The following is an 11,040-nucleotide window of genomic DNA, read 5'->3' on the forward strand; positions in this document are numbered from 1 at the left end:
TTCTTACATTCCCCTCTGTTTTTCTTACATTTGCACAGTCCATTGTTATTGTTTTATTCTGTCCCAATGACTTAGTGTCTTACCACGGGATGCTCTTCGATAAGAGCATCTTTCCTATTTTGCGGCTGTGTCCTACTCACATTCCACTTTCTTCACAAGCAACTTCGACTTATATGATTAAAACAAGTTTATAATGCTGAAAAAAGCCTTACAATAATTATAAGAGTAAATATGGTATAACCTATGTGTAGCATATGGCCATCTTGGTGGTTGCATCGGTCATCTTCCAGGGAGCGGTCACCTGGGCAGGCGGCGTCTCGGCCCGGGACAAGAAGCGGCTGGACAAACTGGTCAAGAGGGCCGGCTCTGTCCTGGGCTGCTCCCTGGACTCTGTGGACTCGGTGGGGGACAGGAGGATGTTGGCCAAGCTGTCATCAATGCTGGGCAACCCGGACCACCCCCTCCAGGGCACCCTAACAGCACTCCATAGCACCTTCAGTGACAGACTGTTACACCCTCGCTGTGCAAAGGAGAGATTCCGCCGTTCCTTCTTGCCTGCTGCTGTCAGACTCTTTAACAAGAACATTGTGTAGTCTCTACAAACTGGCGGTCATTAGTGCAATTGTGCAGTCCTGCACCTGAGCTCGTATCGTGCAATACCCAATATTCCCCACTACTGTAATACCGTGCAATACTCAACATTCCCCACTACTGTTAGTCTAGTTTTATTTTTATCCAATGCTGTTCCTTACATTTCACTACAGCACTGCAGCACTGTCACTTAGAGTATTTTTTCCTCTGTACTATGTACAGGCCGAAATGAGTGTTCCTCATATTTTTTATGTAGATGTAGGTTGGTGTGTATACACATGTGTATATACACATGTTACTGCGTATATCTACATAGGTTTGATTCTAAATGTTTGCCGTCAATGTAATACATTAATGGCCACATTATGCCGCCGCCCCTGTGTGACCTATATCTTTGCTACTGTAACAACGAAAATTTCCCCACTGTGGGATCAATAAAGGCATTCTTATCTTATCTTATCTTATATGCTGTACTGCTAAACGTTACAGCATTGTCCACGTTACAGCATTGTCGTAAAGTACCAGCAGTAAAGCGAATGGGTACACCTGCTACGGAGTTGAATAAAGACCGACGGCATAACAAGTCGTGTCCTCATATTTTCAGACACAACATTTTGGCGACGAGGATGGGATTTAACTTTGCTCCGCTCCCCCCCTTCCTTGCACTTCCCGGTGAGCCGCCAGTCCCGTGGTCCCGCTGGTATGACTCTTTTACAACATATCTGGCGGCGATTGGACTGAACAAGGCGAGCGACGCACGGCTAACGGCTATGCTAGTGCACAACTTGGGCAGCGAGGGACAACGAATTTTTCGTACCCTCGGACCAGCGCAGACATATGAAGATTGTGTCGCCTTATTGGCCGGACATTTCGCCGCTCCACAGAGTGTGATAGTCCGACGGATTACCTTTCGCCAGCGACGGCAACACACGGGCGAGCCGGTACATCACTAAGTTGCCGACTTGCGGTGCTTGGCGAGCCAATGCAAATTTGGCCGCTTGGAGGACGAGATGATCCGGGATCAGTTAGCAGAGCACACGACTGATTCCAAGCTACAAGAGAAGCTGTTACTTTCGCCGGATGACCTGCCGCTCTCGAAGGCTGTGGAAATGGCGTTCCAACTGGAGAATGCAGCACAGTTGGCAGTGCGGCTTGCGAAGCCCGACCTGCCCACCGCCGCGCGCTCTTTTGCGCTGGCACAGTCTGTTGCTCCAACTTCGCAACTCTCAGACGACTCCGCCTCCGACTGGGCCGATGTGAATGTGGCCGGACGTCAAGGGGCTGTCACACGCAGACCTTGCGCCAACTGTGGCTCTACCTCACACCCCACCCGTGCACCCGCTTGCAAGGCCACCGGACAGAGATGCCAGCGCTGTGGGAAGATGAACCACTTCTCCAGAGTGTGCCGCTCTGCGCCCTCATTCAACTCTTCATCCCATTCGCCTGGCCGGTCGAGCCCAACCACTATTCATTCTGTGGGCCCCTGCGCCAAGCCATTCAAGTGGTGCACGGTGGAACTGGATGGCGTGTGCTTGCCGCTCCTGCTTGACACTGCAGCCTCGAGGTCTTTGCTGAATGTGTCCACAGTGAGACGTCTTTTTCCCCTGCTCTCGATTAAGGCCAACGCCGAAGACCTGTTCGGGTATGGTCATGCTAAGATTGGCATGGTGGGCACCGCCACCTTTGCCGTACGCTACGGCTCCAGGACTCTCCCTGCTTTCACCTTCCAAGTGTCTCGTCATGGCGCCAACCTCTTGGGCTTTGACCTGTTTTGTGCACTAGGTTTCTCCATCACAGACAACATGGGCTCCACCATCCTGACGGTGACTTCATCCTGGCAGCACCGCTGGCCATTGCTCTTTGCAGGTATGAGCTGTCTTACTGCCTTCAACCACCAGCCACCTATTGACCCTGCTGTGCCCTCCGTGATCCAACCTCTTCGCCGACTGCCCCTCGCCCTGCGTGATGAAATCATGGCCGAGCTACAGAAACTCCTTGATGCTGGCATCATTGAGAGGATTGACGCATCCCCTTGGATTTCGAACCATTAAAAACGTGTTCAGCTATCGATGTGTCTAAATATTGGATTTTATAAGGATCCTGTTTTTCAACAGACTTCCAATCCTTACATTGCTTTTTATTATTTAAATCTACTACCTATTTTCCCCATTGTATAGACAATTTGGTCCAGCTTGCTAACACCTAGGGTGTTCTAAAAACTGGATTTTTATCAGTAGGACAGCAATTCAAATTTCCTGTTGTGGTAATTCTCACTTCAACCTTTTCAGGTGTCGAATTCTTGCTTCTGCATCCACACCAGTCTGCTGTTCATAATCCTACTACATTATATGGAATAAAATACCTAGTGGTATTTTAATTCCCAATCACTGTTCACTTACACACTTCACACAGGGTTTCACAAATGATTTGCACAAACATACACACACGCACACACCCACACAAACACAGAATTTAAGTCGTTAGGTATTATTTAATCCTGCAGGTTTATTATTATTATTATTATTATAGTTATTTTATTTTTTTAAGCTAGCCAGCAAAGTCATATCTTGTTATCCAAAGGTTTAAGTGTTCTATTTTGGAAGGACAGTGACGCTCCACAATTTTACAATCTTTGCATGCAAGGTTTTGTTTAGGATCACTTTTATCACTGGTTTTACTGTTAGCTTTCCCCGTTCTTTTGATGTAGAGTCAGTCTTATGACAACTCGGGTGTCCTACACTGACTTTTACCTTAAAACAGGGTGACAATCAACTCAGTGTGTGGCAATCCTCAAGCTTCAACCACAAGTGGCGGAGGATTCTTGCCTATTGCGTCCACACAAAGTTTTCACTTACAATCCTGTTTATATCCACTCACAGTTTACAGTCAGCAGCAGCGTTTTTCACTGAGTTTAAGTCGCGCATAGGACACAGTCGCCCTTACAGTTTTATAGACTTACTGTCTTTTACCTTGACATTGACGAGTATTCTCAAGGCTTACACAGTTTTAAAGACTTAACTCTGTCTCACAGTTTTAAAGACTAACTCTGTCTTCCAGTTTTATAGACTGTGTCTTACAGTTTTATAGACTAACTCTGTCTTACAGTTTTATAGACTCACTCTGTCTTAACCACTTGACAAGGCACTAGTATTGTCAAGGTTTTTTTTTACCAGCGCGCAATTCACTCATCCACGAGTGTCGTGAGTTTCCTACTCACCCAGAGATGTCTTCACTCCTCCGGCTTCCCATCAACCTCCAGTTCCCAGAAGTGGAGAATTGCTCGTGAAAGTCGGCCGAAGTTTGCGGTCGGAATCGCTAACGGACGCTCCGGATTAGAGCCAAAAAGGGCATGGTGAGATCGGTCTAAAAAAAAAAAGAGTTTTCCCGTACAAAAATTGTTATACGGCGTACACAATTTGAAATGATCAAAAAACGTATAAAATACGGGAAAACATACAAGTTGACAGGTATGTAAAAAAACAAAAAGAGAATGAAGACAAAACGAAAAGGAAAAAGAACAATTAATGTTTTATAGAAAAGAGGATGATGGGACGGGACCAGTGTCAAGGGGGACAGAGAGAGTCGTTGAAGAAAGGAAAAGGGAGGGTGTAACTGCCCCCCCCCCACCTTGAATTACCACCGTTTCCACATTATGAGGCAATGTCACACAAAAATGACTAGATCAAGCAGCACTGACTTAAAATTATCAAAAAGACTGAGAGAACTGTTATCCCCCACACCAACTGCTCCACAAATAAGTAATAAATCACCTGAACAAGGAGACCTGTATCCAATGATTCAGGTCGCCAACCCAAACACCCAAGAAGGTGCCAACCCGACTATTTTAGTTTATAGGACCTGGACTATGGACGACTGTATTTAAGACCTGTAGTGGCCTGCAGGAAGACGGAGATGTAAATGCAGTGGCCTGCAGGAAGACGGAGATGTAAATGCAGGTTCAAAAGACGCAATTGGCAGCTGGGTTAACAAACATCACATTGACCTGTCTACAGGCATCTTGGAGGAATATGTAAATCACACCCTCCATGCTGGAAAAGTTAGATAAGGAAATAGCAGAAGCTGTTAAATGGACAGTAGAAGTAAAAAAATAAAAAGTAGATGCCAAACAAAGGCTATTTGAAAGAAATGAAGATAAGACTCAGCAGGGGCGCAGACAACAGGGAGGGGCACTTGAGGCCTCTGCTACTCTCCTGTTTGACCTTGCTAAGGAGGAGATGTCACCAGCATATTCTGGCCTTGCTCCAACTCCTGTAAATAAGGATCTAGCAAGCGTTATACCCTCCTCTTTTGACCACACCTGTACAAAAAGGAAGTGAAACTGCTGGTGCAGGTTACTAGAGTAAAATGTTGGGTGGAGTATTACGTCCAGACTCCACTCCCAAATTACAATATTTAATTGAAGGGGACTTGTATCCCATGATTGAAGTGGCAAATGCTGCATATGAAGGTGAATGAAAGAAGACAGAACAATTCTCCATTACAGATGCTGGTCAAAATAAGGGTGTTTAAAAGCAGAGTAAATATTAACACCCTACAAAAGAGATGTAAAAGAGTGGATTAAGAAACATGATGTAAACCTGGCCACTAAAAGCTTGGATGAGCTCATGAATCAGGCTAGATATGCTGAGGGTGCAATATAGAAAAAAAAAAAAAAAAAAAATTAAAAAGAAAAAAGAATGTAGGGAGGAAAGAATAGAAATTCTGGTGGAATGAAAGATAAAAGGAAGAGTATTATTCTAGAAATACACTGTAAAATATAATACGTTGACTTTACTCCAAAAAATATGCAGTCGTTGCCTATAAAAAAGTAATTCACTTGAACTTAGATAAATTAGATTTCACCAACTTATTCGTTGTGCGTAAGCAGGACTTAAATAAATCAAGTTAAATTAACTAATATATTTTTAGTTTGCAGTGCTCAATTTAACTTTAATTAATTTGTATCACAAACTTATTTATTCTGAGTTCGCTTTACTCAATTACCATTGTATTCATTTATCAATCTATTTTAGTAACTCTAACTTAAAATTTGTGGATTGTGAAAGCTTAATTCTCTTTAGTTACAATAGGTTGATTAAACAAATTAAAGATAAATCTGAGCATTATACCTGTAATGACAAAAATCAATGAATGCAGAACTCTCAGTGTATTAACCATTAACATTTATTTGCAGTGTATTTGTTTCATGTTTGTTAAATAGCGCTCGTAAAATGAACATAGAATACATCAGTGTATTTGTTTCATGTTGTTAAATGAACAGCAGTCATAAAATTAAGATGGAATACATCACTGTCTCACAAACACCAACTGTCAATGAACAAATCACTCATACAAATACTATGCAAGTTACGCTTGAACATTAAACATTTGCTTGGAACATTAACGTTTTTTTTGTTTTGTTTTGTTTTTTCACAAACTCTGCAAAGTCTATATTTAGCAATTCAAACTGGCCTACACCATTAGCTTGTTCTGCAGTGTGATTAATTTGGGAGGGAGGATTTTGTTACCCAATCCAAGCATCACTGCCTGGATGAATTGAAATGTGTTTCGCATGGACTTCGGGTCGTCCAAGTGAAGGGCAAACATGAGCCCAAACAGAAGACAGACTGCCTGGGGAAAGTCTCTGATATTGTCCGTAACAGTACCTCCCACCCAAGTATGATAGCAGTGGAGATTTCATTTGGACCCCGCTGCTGAGCATCTTCAATTACATTCAGAACCCCCAAACGTGACTGAGGAAAGTGCTTTTTCTTTCGCTGTGTCCTGCAAAAAAGCACACAGGACTAGTTATTGAATGTGGTCTTCTTTTGGAGGAGGAACGGAGGGAAATTGCTAAGATTTTAAAGTTGAACTCATTTTAATGATTTTATATACAGTACTCTTGGTTGACAATGTCTTCTTTTTTAGTTCATCCATGGGGATTTTTTTACTGTGTTGGGGAAAATAATTATAATTTAAATGAAATATGAAATACATAAACATGATTTGTCGATAAACTGATATCAATGTTTCTTTTACTTACGAGGCAAGTATAGTAAACTTCAGTGGAGTGAGGAGAACTGGCAGGCCTTTGAGGACAACTGTCTGAAGTGCTGTCACATCAAGTGACTGAAATTACAAAGAGAACAGATAAAAGTCAAGAACTTTTTAGCATTTTGCAAATTTAGGAGAATATGCGTTGTGTCCTGTATTTCTTGACTTACTGTATTAGGTCCCAACACTTGAGTGATATGCAAAGTACCTGAAACAGGCCTATGGTAATGAACCTTCTACAATCGCAACATTAATCAGAATGCCTTGTTTCAACTAGTGGGTCTGCATAGAACATATTCTTGAAAAAAAATGGGAAGACTTCCCCTTTAAGATTGAGATTGATACTACAAAAGTAATGTCAAAGTAAATAAGTATATTTGTTTTAGGTGCATATTTTTAATCAATATGTGCAATCATGAGGTCGCTGATGGTGGAGTGGTACACTTACCTGAGTTGTGTGCCGGCAGCGTGGGATCGGTTCCCACTCAGTGACTGTGTCTGTGTGGGCCCCGCGATTGGCTGGCGACCAGTTTAGGGTGTACTCTGCCTTTCGCCCATTGTCAGCTGAGATAGGCTCCAGCTCCTCCCCGCAACCCAGTGTACAGGATAAGCGGTGTGGAAGATGACACACATGACATGATGTACAATAATTTTTTCAACAGATCCCCCTCCCCCCCCCAAAAAATAACTGCAATGAATGAATTTTAGATCCCAAATTACAATATATAGTGTGGTTGTTTGTCAACCCTTCAAGCGCCATGATTAAAATAAAATAAAAAAATGATATGAATTCAAAAGGCTACAACTTTTGCAACTTTAAAGTGGTGACAGATAAAACTATTCCATAAATCTGGAGATGGATTTTGATTGATCACTTTCTAAGATCTTGTGGGCACATTTGGTTGATTTGTGACAAGGCTCCACAATTCACCCTACTGTGCAAGAAATACAGGAAATCAGCGAGCTCAGACAATGTTAGGTGCCTGTTAATAGCCGACAAGTTAAAACGTCAGATTCAATCTGTCCCATCTCCCACACAAAACCAACCAGAGTAACCGACGCTGCTCTTATAAGGGAAAAGCAAAAATATTTACAACTAAAACAACTTTTAATTCAGCGACGTACTCGTCGCAAAATAGTGTGACTTTTGGCGGTTAAAGGGGTGGACAAGCATTGAGCAGTCTTAGTTCGGAGAAGCCAAGCTATCAAGTTAAATGAATATTCCAACGGTAAATTGGAATTTCGCAATTATTTTCACAACGAGAAAACATTAATGGTAGCTTTTGTGTGCCTGTCTCTAAAGTGTATGCGACGAAATGACTTTTGTGGAGTCCGGCGCCATTATTGCTGAGTACATCATGTATTTATGCCACTTAAGCCCTTGGCGGTGACACGCACAAACGTGAAACCACAACAACAACAAGACCAACAACAACACCTTGGCGGTTCATAAAATAGTTTACTTACCAAGTAACACTGGTTCAGACGAAAGGAAGTAACACTGGTTCAGACGAAAGGATACGCTTCCAGTTTACAGGGTCCATTAAATTCCACCGTGGATTTTCCAATGAGTTGAGAGAGGCGCGCGTACGTCCGTACGAAATGGTGCAGGTCTGCACATGTCTGGAAGAACCCGCAAAGGACCCTGGGACAATAACTTGTTCTATCTATAAATTAACTGGACTCGGTTAGATTAAGTTAAGCATGTTCCCCAACCCAAAAGTTCTACTTACTTATTTAAGATTAGTAGTTCATAAATTGTTGGATTTTTGAGTTGGATTCACTAATGATTTTCTATTATTTTGATTTTTTGTTATTACAGTGTAGAGGAAGCAGAAGATGATTAAGAGGAGGTTGTTGGTGTTGTGGCAAAGAAGGAAAGAAAGAAAGAAAATATAGAAAACACTTGATAAATCTGAAAATAGAAAATAGAAGTGTTGTGTTCCATTCCTTGGAATCGTCAGGCTGTTTTTTTTTTGTTTTTTTAAGCGCCACGTCCCCGCGGAGCGCCAAGTGATATTGATGGATCAGAAATGGTCCCCGGCTTCCTTGTCTTATTGGGAAACATCACTTTGGGCAAATATTTATTGACTGACGGGCTTAAAGTCGTGAAGGCCGTCTCGCCCCTCTCACTCCCTCTCTCCCTCTCAATCGGAGCTCTTTGCTCAGGGTTGGTGCACGAGGTCTGTGAGCGTCCATCTCCGACTCCTCTGTGTGGCATGTTTGTAGCCGGCTCACCTCGGGGCTACAAGCTGCGGCAGTCAGCACATCCATGTTTACCGCGGTGTCACATCAGCGTGTGTGTGTGCGTGTGTGTGTGTTAGAGGAGCCAGCAGATAGTGTGGTCTCCTGCCCTTCGATGGAGTGTGCGTTTTTGCGTTTGTGTGTGTTAACACGTGCGCAACATGCTCTATATATATACACATATATATATATATATATATATATATATATATATATATATATATATATATATATATACACATATATATATATATATATATATATATATATATATATATATATATATATATATATATATATATATATATATATATATATATATACGTATATATATATATACATATGTATATATACATATGTATATATATATATATATATATACATATGTATATATACATATGTGTATATATATATATATATATACATATGCATATATACTTATGTGTATATATATATATATACATATATATGTATATACATAAATATATATATATATGTATATACATAAATATATATATATATATATATATATATATATATATATACCTATATATATATACCTATATACCTATATACATATATATACCTATATACCTATATATACCTATATACCTATATACCTATATATATATATTGGTTGCCAGCCAATCGCAGGTCACACAAACAAACATTAATTTATATATCTGCATAATTAAAAATTCAATAGCGTAGATATATATATATATATATATATATATATATATATATATATAAATATATATATATATATATACACTGCTGTAATTAAAAACTCAATAAGAGCTGTCAATGAAGCTATGTATTTATTTCATATATTTAACTTTTACTTATCCAGGTATGGTATTTGTAATGCTGACCTGGCTACAGACAGCAGATTAAACATGACAAAATAAAAGCAAATACATATACAGTGGTACCCCTACTTACGAAATTAATTGGTTCTGGAAGAAATTTCTTAACTAGAAAATTTTTAGAAGTAGAGACATGTTTTCCATGTAAATGCCCTAATCAGTTCCAAGCCCCCCAAAATTCAGACATAAATGTTTTATCAAGCATAAAAATGCATCAAAACATGTAACAAATACATGTTACAATTAGAGAGTATTGCACAATAAACGAGAGTTGTGCATAAAAAACAAAGAATAAAGAATAAAAATTGTCGTTGACCTTTTAATTGCTGTCCTCATCGCTTTTGCCCTCTTTGGTTCATGTTCTCTCTCAGAAGTGTTTTTGCCTGGTGTTTTGTAAAGAACTGATTTAATAACGTGGCGACTGTTGATACATTACGGTCATATTCTTTGGCGAGATCAACCAACGCATCCCTTTTTCATACTTTTCTATTATCTCTAGCTTTGATTGTATGGACAAAAAACCCCAAACATTTTTCTTCTTTTTTTCTTTTCCTCGTTTCTAATTCACATAAAACTGAATTAGAACACCTCATGGCCCGAGGGGTGAATGACGAGGACGCTGCATAGACATATCTATCACATGTATATCTATCTACCTGTCTATCTACACACATAGACACATACGTTAGAGGTCCCTCTTAGCCAATGGGATGCCAGGAAGATGCTCGGTAATAGTCAATGGCAGAGCAGCTATGTTGCGTTCAGGAGACTCTGCAGCTGCGAGTAGCAGCCCATACTGTATTTTTACCTTTCATATCCTGAAATCTCTTTCGTAACAAGAGGCAATATTTTCCTATTGAGGCGTTTTGTAACTTGAAAATTTCGTATGAAGATACATTCGTAAGTAGAGGTACCACTGTACTCATATGCTACAAATAGGTTCCTATTGTGGCGGCACGGTGGTCGACTGGTTAGCACGTCCGCCTCACAGTTCAGAGGTCGCGGGTTCGATCCCGGCTCCGGCCTCCCTGTGTGGAGTTTGCATGTTCTCCCCGTGCCTGCGTGGGTTTTCTCCGGGCACTCCGGTTTCCTCCCACATTCCAAAAACATGCATGGTAAGTTGATTGGATACTCTAAATTGGCCCTAGGTGTGATTGTGAGTGCGGATGTTTGTCTCTGTGTGCCCTGCGATTGGCTGGCAACCAGTTCAGGGTGTCCCCCGCCTACTGCCCAAAGACAGCTGGGATAGGCTCCAGCACGCCCCGCGACCCTTGTGAGGAGA

The 11,040-nt window shown here is 41.0% G+C and overlaps 1 protein-coding gene across 14 annotated transcripts in view; it reads right to left on the bottom strand.

Annotated features, from left to right (window-relative positions):
- tmprss3a (transmembrane serine protease 3a) overlaps window positions 1-8,888 on the bottom strand; it is a 256,219-nt gene extending 247,331 nt beyond the window's left edge. The window contains exons 1-5 of one of the 14 annotated variants that reach the window (XR_015089641.1): window positions 8,113-8,884; window positions 7,094-7,225; window positions 6,816-6,853; window positions 6,635-6,720; window positions 5,754-6,541 (exon numbers count right to left, since the gene is read on the bottom strand). Coding sequence is in view for 1 of the 14 variants with exons in the window: in XM_086052254.1 (XP_085908380.1) it covers window positions 242-254 (13 nt within the window). In the remaining 13 variants the exon portion in view is untranslated. Of the gene's footprint in view, window positions 1-241; window positions 515-3,808; window positions 3,955-5,753; window positions 6,542-6,634; window positions 7,229-8,112 lie in introns of those variants that run through there. The other 13 variants (XR_015089644.1, XR_015089647.1, XR_015089645.1 and 10 more) reach the window with 13 other exon arrangements.
- Between the last annotated feature and the right edge of the window lie 2,152 nt (window positions 8,889-11,040).

The sequence above is a fragment of the Filicampus tigris genome, chromosome 14 (assembly GCF_054856515.1).
Source record: "Filicampus tigris isolate MCC_2025a chromosome 14, RoL_Ftig_1.0, whole genome shotgun sequence".
Classification (NCBI taxonomy): domain Eukaryota; kingdom Metazoa; phylum Chordata; class Actinopteri; order Syngnathiformes; family Syngnathidae; genus Filicampus; species Filicampus tigris.